We start from the raw sequence: 27337 nt of genomic DNA, 5'->3' as shown, positions 1-27337 counted from the left end.
AATTCCCATAAGGATATCAGCTGACTTTTCACAGCAGAAACTCTGTAGGCCAGAAGGGAGTGGCATGATATATTTAAAGTGATGAAAGGGAAAAACCTACAGCCAGGAATACTCTACCTGGCAAGGCTCTCATTCAGATATGATGGAGAGATCAAAAGTTTTATAGATAAGCAAAAACTAAAAGAGTTCAGCACCACCAAGTCAGCTTTACAAGAAATGTTACAGGGACTTCTCTAAGCAAAAAAGAAAAGGCAGCATGAAAATCATGAAAGGGAAAAGCTCATTGGTAAAGGCAAATATACAGTAAAGATAGGAAATCATCCACATACAAAGCTAGTAGGAAGGTTAAAAGACAAAAGTAGGAAAACATATCCACAGTAAGCAGTTAAAGGATACACAAAACAAACAGACGTAAAATATGATGCCCAAAACAGTAATTATGAGGGGAGGAGAGTAAAAAGGCAGGGTTATTAAAATGTGTTTAAAATTAAGAAATCAGCAACTTACTCATATTTATGTGTATACGCATATATATGTGTATATACAAATTATGCGTATACACACACATATATATATATATATACATTCATACAGCTCATGGTAACCACAAACCAAAAATCTGTAGTACATGCACAAACAAACAGAAAGGAATCCAAACATAACACTAAAGATAGTCATCATCACAAGGGAAGAGAAAAGAAGAAAGGAACAAAAAAGGACTACAAAAGTACATACATATCAATAATTACCTTAAATGTAAATGGACTAAATGCTCCAATCACACAACATAGAGTCGCTGAATGGACACAAAAAGAAGACCTGTATATATGCTGCCTAAAAGAGACTCACTTTAGATATAAAGACACACATTAGACTGAAAATAAGGGGATGGAAAATGTTATTACATGCAAATGGGAATCAAAAGAAAACTGGGGTAGCAATACTTAATCTGAGACAAAACAGACTTTAAAACAAAGATGGTTAAAAGAGACAAAAAGGACGTTACATAATGATCAAGGTATCAATCCAAGAATATATAACAATTGTAATTATATATGCACCCAACGTCAGAACAACTAAATACATAAACCAAATATTAACAGACATAAAGGGAGAAATTTACAGTAACACAGTAATGGTAGTAACACACCCCTCTTACATCAACAGACAGGTCATCCGGACAGAAAATCAATATGGAAATACTGGCCTTAAATGACACATTAGACCACATGGACTTAACAGCTATATACAGAACATTCCATCTAAAAGCAGCAGAATACACATTCTTTTCAAGTGCACATTGAACATTCTCCAGGAAAAATCACATGCTAGGCCACAAAGCCAGCCTCAGTAAATTTAAGAAAACTGAAATCAAAATCAGGCATCTTTTCCAACTTTCCATCTTTTCCAATACTATTATACTAGAAATCAAATACAAGAAAAAACACTGCAAAAAACACAAACACATGAAGGCTAAACAATATGCTACTAAACAATCAATGCATCACTGAAGAAATCAAAGAAGAAATTAAAAAATACCTGGAGACAAATGAAAATGCAAACACAAAGATCCAAAATCTATGAGATGCAGCAAAAACAGTCCTAAGAGGGAAGTTTATAGCAATACAAGCTTACCTCAGGAAACAAGAAAAATCTCAAATAAACAACCTAACTTTTTATACCTAAAGGAACTAGAAAAATAAGAACAAACAATACCCAAAGTTAGTAGAAGGAAAGAAATCATAAAGTCAGAGCAGAAATAAATGAAATAGAGACTGAAAAAACAATAGAAATGAACAATGAAAGTAAGAGCTGCTTCTTTGAAAAGATAAACAAGATAAACAAAAGTAACAAACCTCTAACTATACTCATCAACTCAATAAAATCAGAAATGAAAAAAGAAGTTATAACCAAAACTACAAAATACAAAGGATCATAAGAGATTACTGTGAACAACTATATGCCAATAAAATGGACAAGCTATAAGAAACATACAAATACCTAGCAACATACAATCTCCCAAGACTAAACCACGAAGAACTAGAAATATGGACAGTCTCAGTAATGAAACAAATCAATAATCAAAAAAAACCCAAAACTCCGCCAAAACCAAAGTCCAGAACCAGATGGCTTCATAGGTGAATTCTACCAAGCATTTAGAAAAGACTTAACACCTATCCTTCTGAAACTATTCCAAAAAACTGCAGCGGAAGGAACTCTTCCAAACTCATTCTACTAGGCCAGGATCACCCTGATACCAAAACTAGGCAAAGATATCAGAAAAAAAAAAACAAAGGCCAATATCACTGATGAACACAGGTGCAAAAATCCTCAACAAAATACTAGCAAACCAAATCCAACAATACATGAAAAGAATCATACACCATAATCAAGTGGGATTTATCCCAGGGATGCAAGAATGGTTCACTATCAGAAAATCAATGTGATATATACCACATCAACAAAAACTGAAGAATAAAAGCCATATGAAGAATAAAAAGCATATGATCATCTCAACAGATGCAAAAACAGCTTTTGACAAAATTCAATATCCATTTATGATAAAAATTCTCCAGAAAGTGGGTATAGAGGGAACATAACTCAACATAATAAAGGCCTTATGTGATAAGCCCACAGCTAACATCATACGCTATGGTGAAAAGCTGAAATTACTCCTCTAAGGTCAGGAATGAGATAAGGATGCCCACTCTCACAACTTTTAGTCAACGTATTGGAAGTCCTAGCTATGGCAATCAGACAAGAAAAAGAAAGAAAAGGAAAACCGTCACTGTTTGCAGATGACATGATACTATACATAGGATATCCTAAAGAGAGCACCAAAAAACTACTAGAGCTCATCAATGATTTCAGTAAAGTTGCAGGATACATAATTAATACACAGAAATCTGTTGCATTTCTATACACTAAAAACAAACCATTAGAAAGCAAAATTAACAAAACCATCTCATTTATAATCGCATCAAAAAGAATAAAACACCTAGGAATAAACCCACCTAAGGAGGTAAAAGACTTGTACTCAGAAAACTATAAGACTCTGATGAAAGTGAAGACAACACAAACACATGGAAAGATGTACCCTGTTCATGTATTGAAAGAATTGATATTGTTAAAATAGCCATACTACCCAAGGCACTCTACAGATTCAATGCATTCCCTATCAAAATACCTCTGGCATTTTTTTACAGAACTAGAACAAATAAATTTAAAATTTGTTCAGAAACACAAAAGACCCCCAAACAGCCAGAACAATCTTTAGAAAGAAGAATGGAAATGAAGGTATCATGCTCCCTGACTTCAGACTATACTACAAAGCTACAGTAATCAAAACAGTATAGTACTGGCACAAAAACAGACACATAGATCGATGGAACATAAGAGCCCAGAAATAAACCCACACACTTCTGGACAATTAATCTAGGACAAAGGAGGCAAGAATACATAATGGAGAAAAGACAGTCTTTTCAATAAGTGGTTCTGTGAAAACTCGACAGCTACGTGTAAAAGAATGAAATTAGAACATTCTCTAACACCGTATACAAAAATAAATTCAAAATGGATTAAAGACCTAAATGTAAGACTGGAAACCAAAAAGAAAACACAGGTAGAACACTCTGCGACATCAATCGTAGCAATATTTTTTTGGATCTTTGTCCTAAGGCAAAGGAAACAAAAGCAAAAATTAAACTTAAAAGCTTTTGCACAGCAAAGGAAACCATCAACAAAACAAAAAGACAATCTACTGAATGGGAGAAGATATTTGCAAATGATAAGATTGATAAGGGGTTAATATCCAAAATATATTAACAGCTCATACAACTCAATATCAAAAAAACAACCCAATTAAAAAACAGGCAGAAGATCTGATGGACATTTTTCCAAAGAAAACATACAATGGCCAACAGGCACATGAAAAGATGGTCAACATCACTAATCATCAGATTAGTACTGCAAATCAAAACCCAATGAGATATTACTTCACATTTGTCAGAATGGCTATCATCAAAAAGACCATACAAAACAAATGTTGGAGAGGACGTGGAGAAAAGGGAACCCTCGTGCGCTGTTGCTGGGAATGTAAATTGGTGCAGCCGCTGTGGAAAACAGCATGGAGCTTCCTCAAAAAAACTCCAGAACTACCTTATGATCCAGCAATTTCACTCCTGGGTATATATCCAAAGAAAATGAAAACATTAATATACATGCACCCCAATGTTCATAGCAGCATTATTTAAAGTAGCCAAGACATGGAAGCAACCTAAGTGTCCATCGACTGATGAATGGATAAAGATGTGTATATACACAATGGAACAGTACTCAGCCAAACAAAAGAATGAAAGTTTGCCATTTGCAACAACATGGATGGACCTGGAGGGTATTACGCTTAGTGAAATAAATCAGACGGAGAAAGACAAATACTGTTTGTTATTACTTATATATGGAATCTAAAAAATAAAACTAGTGAATATAACAAAAAAGTAACAGACTCACAGATATATAGATATATAAACTAGCTGTTATCAGTGGGGAGAGGGAAGGGGGAGGGGCAAGATGGGGTAGGGGATTAAGAGATACAGACTTCTATGTATAAAATAAATAAGCTACAAGGATATATTATATATACAGCACAGGGAATACAGCCAGTATTTTGTAATAACCATAAACAGAGTACAATCTATAAAACTTTTGAGTCACTATGTGGTACACCTGAAACTAATATATTATTGTAAATCAACTATACTGCAAAAAAAAAAAGATTGCGTGTGGTAAACTGCTTTGAAAGTGGCTTTTGCATTAAGATTCATTTAGAAACTAACACACCACTGTAAAGCAATTATACTCCAATAAAGATGTTTAAAAAAAAAAGATTCATTTAAAGGCAACAGATGGAAGATAAAGAGAGCTGGCCATTGCAACATTACAAAAATACCTTTCTATTAAGGCAAAGAGGTTTTGAGAGATTTGCTACAGAAACTTACTGCCATGAACCTCTAAAATCTCCCAAAGTAAGCCAATCCTCTTTAAATTTCTTAAATAGAAACTGACCTGTAGCCTGAGAAGTGGTTTGTGATTGATCCAGCTGCCAGGCATTAGAAGACACGTTGCTTACCATCGTTTGTAGTAAAATGGCCCACCACTATACAAGGCAAAAATTGTAGAGCTTTTGAAACTGCACACAAGCACTTGAAAGGTAATGGTGACTGGAAACACCTGCAAGAAATTTATCACTTTTATTAAAAAGCAGTGATTGTACAATTCCAGATAAAAAACCAGGTGTCTGATGAGTTGTTTCTGAAGGTAGAAAATAGCTCTTTATAAGAAATCACGGTAAAAAGACTCATTCAATTTGTTTGGCAAAACATTTTATTCACAAAATGTCCCTTTCCTCCTTAACTCTCTGCTCAAATAACTCGTAAGGCTGGAAGCCGACATCTGATATTTACACAGCTCAAAATCTGAATACTCACTAATGTCTTAGCTGTTCTACATACTCTGCTGCTGTCTAGTCCCCTCCTCCCCCGATCTCTGTTCTTAAATCACAGTATGAATGAAGAGCTCGGAGGCTGGATAAATCAAATCCCCATCATCCCTCCCCAGCCCCACAACACATAATCTGTTATGAAATCCTACTTAAAAATCATCCTCTTTTTCTTTGGAGGATGATGCCATTCTCTGGAATGAAAGCAACTAACACAGAAATGATTTGTGATTGCAAGTGATATACAAAGACATTTTTATCACGTTGGGGAATAACTACTGCTTCTCTCGGTTCACGGGAGTCTTCTTTACATCTCAAAAACTATAAATAATCCAATGTGCCAAAGAATTATTACAACTTTTCCCTTAAAAAATATGGGTCTTATTTCTTCTAAATGTAGACCAAGCTTCCCCCCGCCCCCACCTATCTCTGGTACCCTCACAGCTTGCCTTACTTGATTGAAATTGAGGACATTTTGCAGGATCTGAGTGATTTAAGTAGGTAAAGAAAGCTCAGAGGAGTGTCTCAGTATGATACTGAGGAGACAAAAAGACAATGAGCTCTAGGCATCAGCTGATGCAAACCAACTATACCAGCTTCGGAGACGTAAGGGTCACCCCAGGCAGCCTACTCCAAAAACTTTTAAGCATCTTTAATGGTACCCGGAGGGCAGCTCCTCGCACAGAGCATCAAATAGATGGAAGGTGCTAAATTTGTAATGCTCTGCCCTCCTCCCACCAGGCAACCGGAGAACAAAAAGCCGAATACCCACAACTCCTGGTGTGTATCCTTCCTTCCCTCTCTGGCTTAGAATCTTAGGAATGTTTCGTCTTATTCGTTTTCTTGCTAATCAACTGATGAAGAGTGGGAATGGGTATCAGGAACCGATTAGAAGTTTTCTCAGAAACTTGAGGGAATAAGAGATCTTGGTAAGGGTTTATTTATTCATGGGACAAAAGTCAGACCCTGGTCCCTCCCTTCTCTGCAATGTCCACTGTGAGGAAGCTGCTAGAAAGAGACAGCACACTACAGAGTCTCCCACCCCAGCCTGGTACACACTGAACATATTCCAATGCTTATGACTAGTTATTTTACTGACACTGTTTATACTCGTTTTCAAAGGTCACGCATCTGTAATAAAAATGGATTTTATCTATATTGACAGTTCTTTCAACCCAAGACTGAACCGCCACAGGTAAGTTCCATGCACATTTTTCAGAATAAAGCTATTGAGACCAAAATGCTCATAATTCTATTTACTCCTAGCCAAAGAGAAACAAACTACAACAAATTGTAGGATCTTGATTTCAGATCTCTAGGTTGGGGTGCCTCTCAATGTGCATCTGTGGAGATGCTCAGGTCTTTGCTACATTGTCTCATATGCCAGCTGTCCACCAATGAGCATGTCCACCAGCCCAGAGCTAACTCACTGGTTTACAATTACTCCTGACCTAATGCTTTCCACCTCCCCTCACCACAGGCATTTGGCACTGAGAGTGAAGTCAGCTAGAGGCAGGGTAAAAATGAGCAAAATACAGATACTACTGCTTTCCAAATATATAGACAGGAACGTGGTAAGGATTCTCAGCCCCACTTTGAGCTGCAACAGAACATATAAATATTTTCACATTATGTTACATTACATCCCGTTCATATTCATCTACACATACATTCACATACTCTGCCAGATATTCGCATCCGTATGGACACACCCCCCTAGTATCAATGCTTGTAACAATGTATGACAAGATACATGCTACAAAGATATGTATACCCTGTAAAAATCCACAGAGAAACACCCAGACGCCCCAAAGAATAGAGGCATAAACAGATACAAGATTATAGGTGTTGCTCAGTGGAAAACTACGCGAGTGACCAGAGGTTGCTGAAGAAACTGGAAGTGGGGGATCAGAAGTGAAAAAAATATGCAGAAGGGAGGAAACGTGCTCAGGGAATGACCGTGAGATATTGATTAGAATCCTTAAAAATTATCAGGTGACCTCCCCAGAAGAATGGAAGGGGTTTGGTAGGGGTGGCACAGATCAGCTCAGCTTTCATGGTTTTTCTTCACTTGACACAATGACCCAGTTAAAGTACCGTATTCATTTTGGATAACTGGGCACGAAGAAGGAAAAAACTATCTGGATTGTGTCTAAATACTTTAGAACTAGATAGAAACTTATCAAATGCATTAATGGTTTTAGTTGGATGAAAAAGAAAAGAAAGGATCAAAAATAAATTCCTAATAAAAAATGAAAAAGCATTTATAATATGACAGTAGAACTGTGGTAAAGGTTCTGTACACATTAAATAAAATAATTCAAGTATCCCCCATATTCTCCTGGTACCTCACGACTATGGTCAAGCTGTGAAGTGAGTACATGGGTGTACCCCCCCCCCACACACACTGTATTTTCTGGCTAGTCATTTGCTATTTGATCTTTGTTCTAAGGGTAGAGTTTTGGATGCCTTAAACACCAATCTCTCTTGTAAACAAACTAAACCCTCTATCTCTGGGGCATAAAATTACATGGTCTTGACCCAGAGAAAGATGAGAGGCATTTAATGGACATTTCTCCTCCAATTAGGGATGAGTCTGACCCTCTATAAAACAGTTTATTTGCCCTTTTAACAGGTATTGAAATCAGTTTCAACTTGGATTGAAAAATAAGTTACAAGGGGAATAAATTGTTTAAAAAAGTATTAACTAGTGTCTGTTAGATTTATTTCCTTATAACCAAATACTAGAGAGAAAAACCAACTCCCAGGGCATTTAAGACATTCTGTTCTTACATGTGCTCATTTCGCTGTATGAGTGCCTTAATCTGTCCATACATATCCTCCTGTTAATAAGACCAGCAGAGGTGTTCAGACTGAGGAACACACACTCTCTAAAGCCAGAATCTAAAACCTCGTGGACCCAGTTAAATGCTGTCTGTGTACATCAACACTGTTTCAGTAACTAAAAATTGTAATATTTCCCATCAGCATAAAAAAAGTGATACTACGTCATGTAAGGCTCTATCCTGTTAGGAGTTACCCTGTCAAGACTCCAGATATGCAGCCATCAAATAGCCCCTGGGGACAGGTTCTTCTATTAAACAATAAGAAAAGCAGCTTTTGTTGTTCTTGTTTTTAAGAGGATATTTAACACATGGTATTTATAGCACCATCAGTCTGAGGAACTCTACAGTACCTTTTGAGTCCATGAACAAGTTCACACCTAATTCCGCATCTTTCAGTGTAGACCTTCACTGGCACTGAACAGCTGTCAATGTCCAGAACGACAAATTGATCTGAAAACCCTGTGACTTAGGTGGAGAAACAGCATCCACATTTTATGTAACAAAAAACCCGAGCAGCCTAAGTGACTTCCCCAAAGCAACCCGGTGGTTCTAGGACACTTATTGCAGACCCATGAGAGAACAGCTCCAGATAGTAGAGTAAACACACCACACCCTGGGTGAGCTCAAGAGACCCTGAGAGCCAAATCTCGATATAAGAACACAACGTGAACCCAGTGCAGAAGGAGGGGCCTCTGTCTGTGTGCGAAAAGATGGGCTGGTAAGTCTGACGGCCTCCAGAGCACGTACCTGCGTGAGACAATGAAGGTCCGAACTGAGTGAAGGACAAGGAAATAAAAACACTGACTTTCATGCTCTCCTCTTCTCCCGAGTGATCACAAACCACACGAGAGCACACACACACCTACATGTGCCATCCTGACACTGTTCTTCTTTCTCAAAGTTATCCCATGGGAGGAAAACCAGACCTTTGAGATGATTAGCAGAAGGGGGGCATGTTTCTATTAATACATATGATAAAACACACACACTCCCATACCCATCAAGAACATTAAGATGACATCCCCCCCCCCAAAAAAAAATTTCCATTTTAGTTGTGATTTGGCCTGATACACCACATCCACACCCACTGAATATATTGGTTCACTCATTAGCCTGGCTGGTCATAACTATCAGAGTTGCCAGGCAGAGCTGAACGTCTCTGGTTGAGAAGCATTTCAAAGGCTTAACCTCCCCCACGTGGAGCCCACCCTCAGTGCCTGTCTGTGTTCTCTGGGTGCCCCTGCCCCGGGGGCCAGCTTCTCCTGGGCCATCCTGGCGTCACCATCTCAGCTCGAGGCTAATGAATCAGAAAACTGAGAGAAGACACGGAGAAAAAGTCTCTCTTTCCCAATTCAAACACAACCTTTCTTTCTTATTAATACTGTGCCATACAGAGATGCTGCAGCTTTGTTCTAAGTACAGAAAGCAAAAGGTGTGAAAGCATATGACTTTTGCATAGAAACAAAAAAAGGAAAAATGTGGGAAAGGATTCCCACCAGTCCTGCCCCAGGGTCACCAGGGTGCACAGGGACACCTGCTTCTTTCCCAACACACAGGAGAAAGCCCAACCCCAGCATCGCCGGTGCCTCGGTTCACCCGGCCACTCGGTTGTTCCTGGTGGGGGGGTGGTGCCTGGAGCGTCTGCCTGAAAAGTGCTGCTGTGGGTGGCAGGGTGATGGAACAAGGGGAAAGGCCACAGGAGGATAAAGGCTGTTACAGCAGAGAATCATCAGGACAGGGAAAATCTTGTCCAAGACCGTGGATGTAAAACTAGTAGCTCTGGGGACTCAGATTTCAATAAGCAAGTACAGTGCTGAAATTTTGGTAGAAACAACAAATGGAAAGGCTGTTCAATAGTGGAGAACTGTTCTTTTTTCCTATTTCAGGGTTGGGGGCTTCTATTCAGGGCCCACAAGTGCTGGTCTGTACGGTCATGAGAAATCTGAGAAGTCCGTCCCTCTGAGGATTCTCTGACACATGGGGGGTGATTCAGCATTAACCAAGGTGAAATGGTGGCCAGACCCTGGCTCACTAGCCTCTGGTCTCTCTGCTGCAGGAAGGCCTCAGTTCTTCTTGGCCTCCTTCTGAGGCTGCCCTTTGGTGGTTCCCAGGTTGTTCCACACCTCTGTGTACATTAGGGTCCCAGTGAAGACAAACAAGGTGCCCAGCCAATGCCACAGAGTGAAAGGGTTCTGGAAGTACAAGATGGAAAAGATGAGGCTCACAAACTTGCGCAGAGTCACGACGAGGGTGACGGTGAGGGAGGCGCATTCTGTGGTCAGGATGAAGACGCCCCAGATGCACACGTACCTGGAGGGGCAGGGTTAAGGTGGTTTTCTGTAGACAACCCAGAGATCAGTGGGAGAACCTTCTGGCAAGGTTCTTGGCTTCAACATTCATGTTCTAGGAACCAAAAAACATGGGGGTTGGCTACAGCTGCCCTGAGGCACTTCCTTGCTAGAACAGCCTGCAGAATTCCTGGCCTGCCATTGCATTTGTGGATCCTAACTTGAAACTGCCTGAAAGCCTCCTATTATTCTTATCCTGGATTCTTGCCAGAGTTTACAGAGAAGTCGCCTCCCCAGTAATGACAGAAGGTAACACTCTCGGTAAAGGTGATCACACCTCTTCCCAAAAAGAACTCTGTAGGGCAAACGAATGAGATGACTTCAGAGCAATGAGGTCAATCTCAATCTGTTTCACTGTTTCAAAGACTCAGTGATTTTTATAATGGACCTAACGGTGGTTCCAAAGAGCCATTTTAAAAATTAGGTTTTAGTTAATTTGAAATTTCTTGCAGGATTTTGTGGCAGCTTGTGAAACATCCTAGGACACTGGAAAACTCCATGTAGAAATCACAGCGCATTTCTGTCATATACTAATCCTTCGTTACCCATTGATTTCTACACCTCCACCCAGAGCTTTTCCTTCCTGGTGCCCTGGGACTTACTGACCCTCCACACCACCAGCATCTCTTCCCCCCCTCTTCCCGCAACAAAGGAGCTCACTGGATGGACCTGTCTGTCTCCTGCTTACTGCAGAAGAGATCAAGGCAAAAACGAAACTCATGGCACTGCACCATTAGAAGAAAAGAATAAACATTCCTATGCCAAAATACCACAGCAAAGGCCATATGGCAGAGGGGTGCAAAGGATACTGGGTGATGACATTCATGAGGAGGTAGAACCACATGATGGGCACTATCACACCAACCACTGGAACCTGATATAATTCTGCAAAGATTAAGAGGAGAGAGAGTTATATCACTTCTGACAGCTTATGTTTTCATCTTTTTGAACAAAGTAACACAGATGAACATAATAGAAATAGAGGCGTTATTTCTCTTGCAAATACCTTTGGATCATACACCACTTACTTGCCTTGATTCGAGGCTACACCAGCCTCAAGAGTCATTACATTGGTTTCTTAAAACAAATTATAATTTATTTTACTTTTAAAATAAACTCTTTACCGTTCACCTGAATAGGACCCCACTTTACAGAGAAAGACTGTGAAACACAGAGAGGTTCAAAATGATATGGTCTTAACTGACAGTTAACACAAGATGTAAGATAACCCATAACTAAATGCCATTTGGAAATATGTTCAATCCTTAATCAAAGAATTCTAAATTATACAAGGCTGTACCATTCTATATCTATTAAGTTAGCAATTAAACATTTATAAATAATATCCTAATCTGGCAAGGTGGTAGCGGAACTAGCAGCCATTCAGTGGGTGACAGTATAAGTTGGTGTTTTTTTGTTATAAATATATTTAATTAATTAATTTATTTTTGGCTGTGTTGGGTCTTCGTTGCTGTGCGCAGGCTTTTCTCTCTAGTTGCGGCAAGCGGGGGCTACTCTTAGTTGCGGTGTGCGGGCTTCTCATTGTGGTGGCTTCTCTTGTTGCAGAGCACAGGCTTCAGTAGTCGTGGCTTGCAGGCTCTAGAGCACAGGCTCAGTAGTTGTGGCGCACGGGCTTAGTTGTTCCACAGCATGTGGGATCTTCTCGGACCAGGGCTCGAACCCGTGTCCCCTGCATTGGCAGGTGGATTCTTAACCACTGCGCCACCGTGGAAGCCCTGGTGTTGTTTTAAAAATCAATTTCACAATATGCATTAAGGAGCCATAAAAGTATCGCTTCTTATTCTTAGGAATCAATCCTAGTTAATTCAAAAGAAAAAGGTTTTATATATTTTGCAGTCATATTTATAATAAGGAAAAACTCTGAATCAATCTAAATGTCCAATGATAGAGCAAGGACTATGTAAGCAAAGGGAAGCAAACTAGATGAGGCGTTATATACTTGACAAAAAAAAAATCGTAAAGATTATATATCATCATATAAAAAACTCAGAATGAAAGTGAAAAAGCAAGTATAAAATTATATCTACACAAGGATTACGACTATGTAAGAATGTATGCGAATAGAGTCAGGAAGGAAACTGGTAAAATGAAATTAGCTCACGTGTAGGGTGAGGAACTGTAACTTTCCTTCCTTTAAATACATTCTTATGTTAGTTTTATATCATGAGACTTGCACAGTAAATATGTGGGAGGAAATAAAATATCCAAGATCAGAGAATAAGGACATAGTAATCCTCGAAGGGTCAGTTCTTTTTATATTGCTAAATTGTTTGTGGGGCTTGAATTATACAGCATAACTGAAGAAAGTGTAACAAAGTGATGTTGAGATCCGGTTAGTAAATGAACATTAATTTTCTTTTGCAAAAAATAAAAATTCATATATATAAATAATTTATTAAAATTGTATGTCTGGATTAGTGGGAAATCCCCATAATTTGGTATTCTATTGTCTTTGAAACACTTAGCAAGTATTGAAATGAAAAGAAAGTTAACAAATGTTATTACTGTTTAATAACTTCAGAGATTCACTGTATCAATTTGCTGAGGAAAGACAATTAATATGACATAAAGTATTTAGACAGATGTACAGTTCCCTTAGAATATTCAAGGATAACACGTTCATCTGAGACATTTAAGCAAGAGAAAAAAATGTATACTTAACTTAGGAATGATTCTAAAGATTCAATTTTTTGAAGGCAGACCTTAAAAAATTTTTTATAAAAATACCCATCCCTGTGACTTTTAGAAGGAGCATTCTAGTAACTAAATCAATATCAATCCTAAGGAATTTGATAATGTATTTATATCCAGCCCTTTGCTATGTGGGGACTCTAAGAGACCTTAAAAACCAGTGTCAAAAATCAGCTATATGTCAATTATACCTCAATAAAAAAAAGTCAGAAATGATTGAGTAATTCAGAGCCTTAAAAACTTTCTTACACACTGCCGCCATCACACACTTTTTTGCAGGCACACGGGACAGGCAATTCTGCAAACTCAGAGAACAGTCACAACTTCACAACTTGTGACCAGATAGCAAACAAATGTTTACTCAGCACCTACTGTCATTCTACAAAATACACTTACCATTTTAGGTCTGAGCAACATAAAGACGTAATTTTTAAAATGTGTATTTGTTCCTTGTGTATTCATTTGTCTGTATAACAAGCTATGTCTTTTAGTAGATAATCGGATTATATCAGTAATTTCTTTCAAGTTAACTGGCAATTATTAGCTAATTTATTAAATACTTTAAAAAGTAATAGCTAACTTACACTGTAGACATTTGAACTAATTTTGTTTACTCCTGCTGCCTACCTACCCTGTAACTAGGAAAAAGCCCTGTCATCATTTTTGTTCCTCCTTGCTCAGAGGCAGCTCGGCCTGGATCTGTGAGCAGACTGCCTTTCCCAGCAAAGAGGGATGAACAGGAGTAAAGAAGCTGGACTGCTGCCCAGCTTCTCACGGCTCCAGTCACTGCAGTATTATTACTATTTGTTTGCATTCTCAGAACATCATACATTCCACCTTCAAATGCAAACACAAATTCCACAGCAAAACAGAAAATTTGAAGATACTGTCTTACTTCATTTGCAAATAATTGAGAAGTGCCTATAAAAGCTTTTGCTGCTGCAACCACTGATTAATGGCACTATATTCCAGGAAGGTGGAATGGGGACTGTTTCCCGGGGGGACAGATGATTTGGATAAGATCATGAAAAAAGCAGTGGTCAAGTCGAGAGTAAAATGAAGACGCTGCCTCTGAACACTGTTAGGTAATTCTACTGGATAACCCCAAACTCACCAGAAGTATTGAATAGAACTGCATGGTCATAAATGTCAGAAGCCAAGAAGATGAAACCAGGAAGTGGAAGGGCATGCTAGGGGAAGAAACATTTCATGTAAATTTAAATGCAAAAACATTATAGAAGAATTAGAGTATCTTTACAATGATTGAAAGTTTTACAAGTTGTTTAACAAGCAATATCAAGAAAAGCAAGTCAGACTTATTTGTTAAGTTAAAAGTATCCAGTGCTACTGACCACTTACATTGTAGGGCATGATATCAGCCCCCAAATGACAGTTCTTGCTCTACGAAGTCTGATGGTCATTACACACAAAACAAAAAAATAGAGCCAGCATCCTTTCCTCAACAAAAGGGAATGGAAAATTGAAACACACAGTCATTCTGCCCAAAGGATCTGCTACATTTTACTATTTTTGAGAACGGTTCAACAAATATAACAGATTTAAAAATTATATGGAATGTGCAGGCAGATTTTAGGGAGTTCAGGAAACTAGTGGGAAAAGAGATTGGAGTATAATATGAAGTTAGGGATAAAGAAATGAAGACAAGAATAAAAAGAGATTGAAGAGGAAGGGGAAACAATAGGTAAGCAAAGATAAGGTGCTTGACAACAACCCACCACTACTACCACCACAATAAGGAATCACAGTAAACATTTACCAAGCAGTTAACCATACACCAGGTACCATGCTAAAAGAAACACAGAAACCAAACAGAATGTTCCTTTATTTTTTAAATTCTCAGCTGCATACTCTAGTTCTAATTAAATATCTCAGATTGCTTGTCTGCAACTTCAGTACAAACGGTTGGCAGGGAAGGAATCCCTGAGATTACTGAATCTGGAGGCAATGATATCACCATGACCTTGAGGAGCCGGGCATTATTTCAACAGAAAAGACGGAGGAGAAAGAGGAAAGTTAGAGGAGGTGGCTCTAGATCAGCAGTTTCAAACAAGAAGCGAAAGCATATATAATTAACTAATTAAACTCTCCATCAAAGGAATAAAGCCCATCTGAGGGACTTACTCCTCAAATCCCATCTTCCCCAACTCTCCCAAATGCCTGGCCGTACATATTCTCCTTGGCATGGGGTTTCTGAAACTTCTATTCCCTTTCTAGGTTTCCATATTGGTTTTAACTTGATTTCATCTATAGGAACATTGGGTTCCTTGTCCCTTGGGGTTGTTCCTGGTTGGCAGACATGTTCTGTTCACACTGACTGATGATGATCACCTCGTGTAGAGAACTGTGGCAGCCTATTAAATGTGCCAAAGTCCGTGGGCCCCAAAACAGTTTATTGGATAATAAATTGATCCTTCGACTACATCAGAAGGATGACATATCTCATTTGAAATAACATATTACAATAACAACTCAATAATTTTCATCTTCCCTGGGTTCAAGAAACTGCTTACGTTATAAAACAAAGCCTCCTTGGAGTGTTTCCCAAATTGTTTGTACAGAGTCTCTTGGAAAATACCCATCCTTGCTGACATCAGAAGAGCGAAAGTCAGTGCCCCAATACCTAAAAAGCAAACATCGAGTTACAAGATGCCTGCATTTGCTAACTTCCAGATCTTTTCTTAATGAACATTAAGTTCTACAAACATTACACACTAAATGTGGAACATGTACAAAATTTTAAAAGAAAAATCAACCACAATACTATCTCTCTCTGTATATATACTTAGGTAGATATTTTATGCTGAGACAGGATCATAATGAATATATAATTTTATATCTTGCTTTCTTCATGACCTTTTTCCTGGATTTTCCTTCAAGTCATTCATTAAAATTTTTTCAAAAGTATGGCTGCATATTATTCTCTCATGTGGATGTACCATACTTAAATGTCTTATAATAGGAGAATGGTTAGATTACTTCCAATTATTTCATCATTAAAATCAATGTACATCCTAGTACACAAATCTTTAAACAAAATGTTGATTATTTCCTTAGGATAAACTCTCATAAAGGGGGATTACTGAGTCAAAGGTTGTAGACATTTTAAAAACTCAATACATACACATACTTCTTTTCCCAGAAAGGCTGTGTCAATTTACCATAAACAGTTTACATGAAAATGGTTGCCCTACTGCATCCTCAGCAGCAATGAGAATAATCATTTATTATCTTGCCAATATAAGAGACCAAAATTAAAAGGTACTGCATTTTGGTTTCAATTTGCATTTCCTTGATTACTAGACTAGCAAGGCTGAACATAAGTTTACTGAACATTAATTTTGTCCCCATGAATTGTGTGTTCATGTCTTTTGCAAGTTCTTATTGGATAAAGTATCTTTCTAATAGTTGATAAAGAGCTTTCTATGTTAAGAACAACAACCTAAAGAGATAAAGTTTCAAAGTCAAGAGGTGAGGAGAATGCAGTTCTTTCATTGCTACTTTTCTTCCATTTGGTCAGTCTCAATATCTTATTGCCATCACTAACTTTCCCCTCTCTATCATACACAGCAAGGGCAAAGCTCTATAGGAGTTGTTTAATTAATTCAACAAAGAGATATTTGTATTTTTAAAAACTCCCCAGGAGATTGTGATGATCCGTCAGGTTTGGGAACATTGCCATGTGGAACAGCTTATGGGGAAAATAAATCTAAGATTTAGAAATGGGTCCCTTGGAAATTTAAAGAGTCAACTGCTGTAATGTGCCCTCCTTTTGTAGAAGCTTCCGCTCAGCAGACAGATCATAAAGAAATGGATGATACTCTACTGCTCCCAGAGAGTGTGATGGGCAACTAGACACAGAACTTTCTTTCTACACCAGTGGCAACCAAGAAAGCATCCATGCTGTAGAACACGCTACCATGAATACAGACTTTTTTTTTTTTTTCGTTTCTTGAACCCTAAGGTTCAGAGATAAATAATCCCAGATGCCTCTCTCTTCTATGGCATAATTTGTTTAGCCGAAGCTTCTTGCCAAGAAACATATCCCTTAGGAGAAACCTCTGAAAACAGAACTGCAGAGGCAATTAGCTTTATTGTAATTACTGTACTTGCCTAGCAACCACCATGCGAATGCCTGGAATCCGTCATTCTCGCTCGAGCTGGACTGGGAAGTCTAGGAAATAAGGAAAAATACGAGGCACAGAGACCAGAGCTACATTCAAGGGGCCTCGATACAAGGGAAATATTTATGTTACCCATTTCCCTCTACTCTTCTCTTTCAGAGATGTAAATCCTTGTATTACATGAGCATTTACATTTATTATATCATTAATAAGTACCTGGGCCCCCAAGGCAAGTAGTGAATAGAAATCATTTGTGAACAGATTCTTACCACCTGCTTTGCTGACATGAAAGTGCAAATAAATATCCCCACAGACACCAGGGCAATGGAGGTATATTTGAATACACTGTATCTGCAAAAATAAGAAAAAGAGCACCTCAGGAAAGCACAGATACAAAGTTCCACATGATGTTGACAGTCAGATGGTTCATGAGAGCACACATCACCTAAACACAGTCAAGGGGATCACTTCCCAGCAGAGTCCACGTAAGTCTGTGCGCGAAAGAATCAGGATGCTGACGAGTTTCTAAACAACGCCCTTTCTGGTGGTGTTTAAGACAGTTTGTTTCCCATAGTTTGGGCACCAATAGATTGTTTCATCAGAAAACAAAGACAGACCAGACATGACAGCCCATCCTGCTCTCGAGTCCAGATGAAAGCCTGATAGATCTTAAGGGATGCCTGTTGCTTCTCCTGGCTTCTGGGGCCCAGACCTGAGTGTGAAGAGACACAGCACGCAGAGGAAGGACGGAAGGAATGTCAGGGACCAGCAGCAGGACTCCACACGCAGAAAAGAATTCAACTGTCCCTTTTCAGGGGAGGGGACTGTTTTTACGTCTCTTAAATATTGTTTTTAAATGTTGGCATAGTTGGATAAAGCAAGTAATATTAAACTAATAGGACTATTACCAGTAATAACAGCGGCATTTCACATTAACTAAAATAGTATCAATTAACATCCCTCTCAGGCTCTTGGTGATAAAGCAAAAGGCCTCAGACAGGAATGAAAAGAAGTTAAAACCTTACATCTGAAGTTTTCTACTCAAATACTTTGTATAGTTCTGGTCACAGCGCCTCAGAAAAAGGCCAACGGAACTGGCTGAGGGGCAGAGCAAGGGGCCAAGAGCACCGCGATAGAGAAGAGGGGCGGGCGAGGACACAGGCACTGCTGCGGGCAGAGAGAAACATAAGGGCACTCTTCAGCCTGCAAAGATCAGACAGAGAGGTCTAAACAATAATGAAGGTCATGGTTAAGGTGAATATAGATTTGGTCTTCAAATCCTGGAAAGGGGAACACACTATAAACTTGAAGGGTGCTACTCAAGATAAACAAAAGGAGATAATTACTAATCCATGATATTAGACAGTTAGCTTAGGGAAATTCCTGTTCTCTGGGTGATATAGACTGGAGAGAGTCAAAAAAGACTTAGAGAGATTCAAGATGACAGACTAAAAACAAGCTCTTAAGGAAAACTGCAATGTTTAAGGCCCCTGACATTTGGGGTATGTCAGGAGAATACATTCCTTTTATAATAAGGAATTATATATTATACATATATATATGTATCCCTGCTATGCGCCAAAATCAAAAGTTGGAAAGACCACGGGTCTGTCCCAATGTGAACTTTACACTACCAAGAAGCACAGGGGTCACTTCAAAGATAATGAACCTGACCATTACCTCCGTATGCATGAATAGAGAGAACCTAGAAAAGAAATCAACTACAATGGTGCTTATCTGGGGAATACATAAGCCTCAGGAGATAAAGAGCCATGATAAGGAGCCTTTTCATGACACAGCCCTTATTACTTAAAAACTCTAGCTTCCCACACTGAACTGACAGCTACTTTCCAAGCTGGTAGAGTTTTAATACTTCGGGCTGGGTACTGAATACACTGAAAAGCAGGCACCAACTTGCACGATTTTGGTCTGAGCAGTGAGGATGAACTTCCCCCTGAGAAGTGTTCCAGACTGCATGGGCTGTCTCTGCCCCACACACCTCTCCTCCCTGGGAGTGAGGCTCCGAATGAAGGTGAGAGACAAATGCTTGGAAACAGCACCCCAGATACTTCTGATATTTCCCAACCGTACCCAGAGAGAGCCACTGGTGACAGTTACAAAGAACGGTCCTGAAACTTTTCATTGCATCTTGTTTGGCCACTTGGGCCTTTGTTAGGAATTTTCTTTATAATACGTACGATTATTTCTTAGCTCGTTGTGTTGTACACTTCCTAGGACAGCACTGTCCCACAGACCTTCAGTGAAGCTGGCAATGTTCCACATCTGGGCTCTCCAAGACGGTCACCACTAGCCACATGTGGCTACTGAGCACTTAAAATGTGAATAGTGAGATGGAGAAACTATATATTTAATTTTATTTACTTTTTAATATTTAAATTTAAATGTAAATAGTCACATGTAGCCGGTGGTGACCACGTGGGACACTGAAGTTCTAGATCAATTGGCTTCGTAGATTAGTATGGTACTAGAGATTCAACAATGACAAGAGTTTATTAATTCTACACAGAGAATATGCTGCTCCAAAGCCACAGGTGGGGCCTCTTACCTGGTCCACTGCCTCAGGAATGGGCACCACTGTCACAGACAGAACTAAGAAACAAGGCAGATGGCCAAGCGCAAACTTATCATCACTATGAGAAAAGGAATCCAGATGAGCTTATGGCTGGGGCTCAGCTTATCCTTCCTATACACAAAATATAAAAGAGTATTGTTTACCTTTTCTTCAAAATGATAATTCCTAGAATCATGTTGGCAATTAGAGAACCCTGTGAAAAGAGACAACAGAGTTTTAGTGCACTAGGGGAAGAAGATAACACAATCCAAGATAAGTATGAACAGGGGCAAGGTGGGGGAAACAGCTGGAAAGGAGGAGGTTCGGATGAATGATCAGTGAGGTTCACTATGTTGTTAGGATGGCAAAAATTCCAAACCATAACAATCTACACGTAAAATAATACAACATGTTAAAGTTGACAATGAGAATAAAAATGATCAATTCTCAATAAGGGGTCAAAGCTGAAGCTGGGCTAGCAGGAATGAAGTATGTTATAGACTTATTTTTGTCCAATTTCCCATCTAATTTATAAGAGCCTTTAATAAGCTTCTCCTCACCCACAGTTTGACTGAATGAAGTTGAGCAGGGATCTGTCTCTTGTCTGGACAGTTGTCAATCAACCAGCAAGTGTCTATTGAAAGTCTATTCTGTGATCAATGCTCTGAAGGTCATCTTAGTCATTATAATCAGCTCAGGAAAGTTGCTTTAGGGACCGCACATTCCATCTCACAAAAATCTCAGGCCACACAGAAAAGTTATAATTCCAATTTTTACCCATTTTGCATTCTTCTGCAATCCTAACTATATTCCCCCTTGAGTTCCTTTCCTGTTCTTCAGGGAACACTCTGTTCTTATTTATATGCAAACTGGCTCTCCCACCATGCATGAGGCAAAGATGAAAACCTCTGCTGCTTTGGAAGAAACCCTACCTTCATCAAGAATTTCCTTTTATGTAATTATCTGAAGTTTCTATTTTCAAAAAAAATCAGAAAAGAGAAGTATCTATATCATGTACTAGAAGTAAACGTAATTTCATGGAAGAAACAAAAAGTGATGAGAAATAAGTTAAATAACATTCATAGCAAGAACGAATATAAAACCAACCAGATGAAGAATATTAAAGATAAAATCTGTTATCCAGGGAAATTTTAACTTTCCTTTTATTAATCACCTGTAAGACCTCTGATAAGTAAAAGTAAACCATCCACTTTCATATTTCTCTTTTTGCCCTACTTTGCCAGCCTCTGCTTATTCATCCATGAGACCTATTCTTACACCCTAGACTTTACTCCTTATAGGCCCTTTCTACTTTTGTCATGTGTTTAATGGACCCACTTTGCTGCATTTTCCAGAAGAACAGGTTCACATGAGCCGGCAGACTTACAGATCTAAATATCATGTGCAGGGGCATGGCGATGTTGAGATTCAGGGCGTAGTTGTTCACCACGCTGACGGTGAAGAACATGGTCACCATTACGGCGTAGTACCTGAGAGGCAGAGACAGCAGCTCGTCACACAGGATCCATGATTTCAAGAAAATCAAGTAGCGAAGGAAATACATATTTTTGGTTAAAAAAGTATTATGCTTATTTCCTCTGGATTAAAAGATCGTATCACTATTATAATGTAAAGTCAAGCACCAAGTACATTTGAAAATACTTCACAAAGCCAGAATAACATGGAAAAAGTTTGAACTATAGAATGTGTTCCAAGAAACACTATTTTAATATTTTTCTAGTACGTACAGCAACTATAAACGAGGCTTCAAAAAGAGTTACCTGATAGACAGCAATAGGTTTTTTAAAGTGAATGGATAATTTTTATTATTGTATCAGTTCTTTGTGTATAATTTTCATGTAGCTCTAAAGAACTTAAAAATTGTTAAACTCTCTCAAATATTTCCTCTATACACTTGTTTATACTATTAATTTTCACTGTTTCTAAAGAAAAGATGTGCTAAGTCAAGGGTTACTTTCACCCTAGCAACTGTTAAAATTATCCCATCTTTTGAACCAGTGGCCTCCAAATTAATGAGGGCATCATTTGACTTGCATAGATTTGTATTTAAAATTAGGGCCCCTGTTTTTTGAGAATGTATAGGTCTTTAAATAATAATAAAAAGCAAAAACTAAAAGAAATCCAGGAACTCTAATCATTTAGAAAGATAAAGGGATGAACACAAATAACAAGTTATAAATAAATTAATATTAATTAAATAATTTTTAAGATGCCTTTCACACAAATCAGCTTAAACCATTTAAAATGCCGTTTTTTGGTAGGTCAAAAGGGGTTGAACATCAGCAATTTCATATGATTCAACCTAATACATTCAAAAAGAGAAAAATAATATGTGAAGTACATGGCTAAAGAATGCAGGGCAAAAGTGAATAAGTGGTTCCATATTCTTCAGGAAATGTCGGAAGTCTTTGAGCACAGATCCCCATCCTTTTCACCTTTGCACATCTGGAGAAGGTGACAGCACTGAGTCTCAAGTTATCTTCCTGACAAGAACCAATTTTGCGTTCCTGGTGAGGTAGGGGGCTATCTGCCCTCACAGGCAGCCACACCAGGGCTAAATGAACACAGTCTGGAAAGTCTGAAGAGCTTCAGAATGAATGCAGAACACAGTAATACACACATGCAAAGTTACTGGTCAGAGCTACTTCACAGCTTCTAAATAATATACTACTGGTGATTTCACAAGCTTTCTTGCCCAATTTTCCTAGTTCCGTCTTGAAAAGATGCCATCTGCAGATAGAGGTCATCAAGTTCTTTCAGGATAATTAATTCCAACTATTCCACATCGCTACCTACATAGTATTGCCTAGAAATCGCTCATGGGGATGAATGACACAAGCAAGATTTTGATTAGGGCTCCCAGATAGAAAATAAAATGGCCGGCACGAATTGCACACATGGGAGCATGGTTGTCAGGGCAGGTTCATGGGGAGCCTCCAAGGGCAGGTTAGGGAGTTTGGGCTTCACTTTGAATCTAATGGTGACCTGAGTGCATGTGGAGTGGGTGTCATGATACAATGGTAGGAAGCTGAAATGGAGGGATGAAGAGGTGATAGGCAGGAGATCAGCCAACGATGCTATTACTATAAAAGTCATGGCGAGAGTGAATACATTCCTGAACTATGCTAGTGGCAGCCAGAGAAGAAAGAAATAGTGGAAGGAGGAGGAAAGGACCAGAGGAATAAAAAAATGCTGGGGCTCCTACTCTGATATAAATGCTGGTCTTGGGAGCAGAAAATTTTATGCAGATACTAAAGCCAATGGGGGAAGGGAAAGTATTCAGAATATTTAGCATCACCTTGGGATATTTAAAAATACAATATTAGTAACAAAATTCAGCCAGATTTTCTATAGCGGGCTACTCAGGAAGGCTGCAAAATAACACCAATGAATCTTAGCCAGTCCTTGGATGCATTCACACCAGAACATCCCTCTCAAAGAGATTAAGTGACACTATCCTACTAAATACAACTGGACGGATTACACTTTGTATGTGTGTGGTTCTTTCTTTTTCTTTTAATTTAATTAAACAACAAGGACCTATTGTACAGCACAGGGAACTCTACTCAGTATTCTGTAATAACCTATACAGGAAAAGAATCTGAAAGAGAATGGATATATGTATATGTATAACTGAATCACTTTGCTGTACACCTGAAACTAATACATTGTAAATCAACTATACCCCAATATAAAATAAAAATTAAATTAAATTAAAAACATACACTTTGATTTCAAGTCTCTCACAGCAAGAATGCTGTTTTCAATACAGTGTTTATTATAAGATCTACCCTGTTTTCTGTTTGGCCCCATGAGTATAGTTATGCAACTTTGGACTAATGGATGGAGGTCTGGAAGCAACAATTTTACCTTAGCTTGCCATTCATTTTCTTTTGATTGAGGTGAAAGTCACATAACATAAAATCTACCATTTTAAAGTGAACAATTCGGTGGTATTTAGTACACTTACAATGTTGTGTAACTAACAGCTCTATCTCCAAAAGCCATTAGTCTTTTAAAAGTAACAACGATACCACTCTTAACATATTTGATAACTTTACCAACAAGAGGAAAATATGCATAACTGGTTAAAAATTGGTTGTTATACCAGGCCTTTGACCATATACCAGACAGACACAGACAGACAGACAGACACACACACACATATATACAGTTGCCTCCATCAGAGTTATTTTAAGTGTCGTGGCAGGAATTTTATTCTAAAAATAGGCTCCCTGGAGCGTCACAATGTATTAAATTCAGAAAATGAATTATTCTACTGATATCTTTGATACCAATCTTATAAAACAATGCCTCATATTCCTTTTATATAGGTACCAGAAAAGCTCTTAATTTAAAAAAAAAAAAAAAGGCTAAAAAGAGACTTCAATGTGCCATACCTTATTGGGATAACTGGATGCTTCCTTCCCAAATCAGCTTCAAAGAGGAAGCCTTCCACAGCGATAAATAAAAATTGTGCAAATGTCACAATGTTCCCGCATCCTGGATGCTTCCTGTGTAGTGAATAATAAAAAGAAAAAAAAAAGACACAGAAAACTGAGATAAAGAGCACTAAGAATTGTTTTATTCATAGTTCAGAATAACAGGGAAGATGGATTTCTGTTACCCACTGTCCTGCTTTATCTCAGTTTTCATATCCCACGGATCACACACACTTAGCAAGAGACCCACAGAGAAGAACGTCAGCTTTCTTCCTTTACTCTTCCACAGGTATAGCAGGCCATGAGTAAGAATGATAACGCTCGTTCCTAGAACTATGATACAACTTTCCCAGTAAACTGTAGGAAGGTGGTCATAGGTTCTCGTTGAGATCCTCACTTAACCAAGAGGGCTTTAGTCCAGATCCTCGTCAGCTTGGGCACAAGGCCCAAGGTCAGAAATATGCTCAGGTCTCCTGTAATGTTTACATATCCTCCCAACCAGGATATCTCCGAGACTGCTGTCAATCAAAGACTCCTACCCAGTGTTAATGACAGGGATGTTACCTTAGACAGAATCCCCATGGGGGCAACAATGGTGGGAGACTGGGGGCAGAATCTTACTATTTTTCTAAGTATAAAGCAAGGGATATACGTACAGCACATAAGTCCATATATACTGTACCTGCAGAGGGATGATTAGGAAAAAATGTCTACAAAGGGTCTTTGGTGGGGCTGGGGGGAGGGGCAATAACGAAGGCAAGACTGAGGAGCACTGCGGCTGTCTTACTAGTCTCCACCGCCCTTAACGCAAACGTATCAGGGACTCAACAAACGTTCGTGGAATTCAATGGAACCTCTTCAGTGATCCACTTAAAGGTTGGGGAATCTTCCACAGTGACTGTTAGGAGCAAATCTACAAGGCAGAAAAATTCCTCTGACATCCCTCTTGAGGCACTCTGTGAAAGTCAGTTACTTAAAATGTTGTGGTTTTCTTGAGCTTGTCCTCCATGAGGCACTGCCCAATCACTGGAAGAAGGACAAAGGGAGCAGTTGTCTTTGCTCTCCTGAGGCCTCCAGAGTTCCCACATTACCAATAATCCCATATTACAAAATATAGCACCCTGTTCTGTATTTTCATCTTCACCAAAGACATTTACCCAAACCCAGTGATTAGAGGGATTTAATTGTATTATTATATATTAATATAATGCTATTTATTAAAAACAACTCCATTCTCTATTGGTGGTATTAACATCAAACAGCAACGCCAAGGATCACATTCCTAAATACTCCCATCAGGCATAAAAATAAACAACGCCAAGCATAAGCCATTCCCGTACAGAGCTGTGCTTACCATCGGAAGCGGAACTCTTGTTCCGCTTTAGGCTCTACTACCTATGAAGGTTTCCTTGAAAACTACTGCTCTATATCCAATTCAACGTTTTCTTTTAGCACTCCTTATGTTTGAGGGACAGGGCTAAACGTTGCAGGAATCCATAAATAACCATGTAAGACATTTACCTCATTCTAGGAGCTAATTAAAACCATTAGCCTAAATATGAGTGGCAGGAGAGGGAGCTTTAGCTCCAGATAGCTCCTGGCACAGTGCTCTTCAACTCCGGCTAGGCTGCTCTTTAACAACCGTAAGCCCGAGAAGCCTCACCCTCCCAGGTGGGGTGGGGCTCTGGATTTGAAAGCTTGCTTCCCACTAGATCCTAATGTGCATCCAGAGTTGAAAACCACTAGTGCAGGTCTGGGGAAAGGGCTTGGAGGGGTGTGTGTGTGTGTGTGTGTGTGTGTGTGTGTGTGTAAGATGCACAGGTAATTCTTACCTGCTGTCACAGGGTTGACAGCCAGTCCACAGTGCTTAAAAGCACACAATGACATGCCGGATATCCAGCTATGCTGCTAACCTTATGACAGTAGAAGTTTATTACCCTAAGTTTAGTTTTCTTATCTTTAAAATGGGAACAGTATTAGGGCCTATCTCATTGGTTTATGGTAGAGTAAATAAGCCAGTCCCTGAAACGCACTTAACAGAGGGAAAAAGGCAAAGACTAAAACACTAGGATACCTTCAATCTAAGTATAGGAACCCTTTTAAAGACATTTGTTGAGCAATTTTTCTCAACTGTAAAATAGAAGTGATGTGTTTTTAACGTCATAGTGAGGATTCAATGAGAAAATATACATAAATCACCAAGCACAAGACTTAGTCCAAAAAGAGCTCATTATACTTCTTGTTTTCCCTTCCATTTTCTCTTTCCTGAAAGCTTAGGACAATTCAATTAAAGAGTAATTATCAAGAACCTACTGTGTGTGCAGGTAGGTGCTGGCTGAGAGGGAGCTGCCAATTGAATGAGACCTGATCCCTGCCAAACATGGACTATGAGACAGTAGGAACCCAGTGCCCTGTGGGGATGGTTAGAGGACCGTCCTATTCATCTTCACACCACCAATCTCTGGACACCGAGTCTGGCTTTCACCCAAGCAACTGAATGAATGTGGGATGCCTCACTTTAAGCAAACATGATCTAGAATATGAGGACTGTATGAAAGTTAAAAATAAACTATTTCAAAAAATGATTCACTTCTAAAGTGTATTCTTCATAGGATGTTTTAAAAGGCACCATAATAGGATCATATCAAGGTGGCAGAGGAGTAGGACATGGAGCTCACCTTCTCCCACAAATGCATCAAAAATACATCTGCATGTGGAACAATTCTCACAGAATATCTACTGAACGCTGGCAGAAGA

General features: G+C 38.9%; 1 protein-coding gene across 5 annotated transcripts in view; it reads right to left on the bottom strand.

Annotated features, from left to right (window-relative positions):
* Positions 1–5364: 5364 nt before the first annotated feature.
* Positions 5365–27337, bottom strand: part of SLC35B4 (solute carrier family 35 member B4) — a 129981-nt gene continuing 108008 nt past the window's right edge. For all 5 annotated transcript variants that reach the window (XM_059933350.1, XM_059933348.1, XM_059933349.1 and 2 more), the window contains 9 exons: positions 24539–24652; positions 21505–21607; positions 20282–20331; positions 17815–17896; positions 17535–17595; positions 15935–16044; positions 14518–14593; positions 11501–11576; positions 5365–10653 (listed from right to left, as the gene is read on the bottom strand). In XM_059933350.1, coding sequence (XP_059789333.1) covers positions 10407–10653; positions 11501–11576; positions 14518–14593; positions 15935–16044; positions 17535–17595; positions 17815–17896; positions 20282–20331; positions 21505–21594 — 792 coding nt within the window. In that variant the 5' untranslated portion in view covers positions 21595–21607; positions 24539–24652 and the 3' untranslated portion in view covers positions 5365–10406. The remainder of the gene's footprint in view (positions 10654–11500; positions 11577–14517; positions 14594–15934; positions 16045–17534; positions 17596–17814; positions 17897–20281; positions 20332–21504; positions 21608–24538; positions 24653–27337) is intronic.

Source organism: Balaenoptera ricei, chromosome 9, assembly GCF_028023285.1.
Source record: "Balaenoptera ricei isolate mBalRic1 chromosome 9, mBalRic1.hap2, whole genome shotgun sequence".
NCBI classification, from domain to species: domain Eukaryota; kingdom Metazoa; phylum Chordata; class Mammalia; order Artiodactyla; family Balaenopteridae; genus Balaenoptera; species Balaenoptera ricei.
Note: the sequence above shows the minus strand (reverse complement) of the source record. Positions and strands in the feature narration are given on the sequence as shown.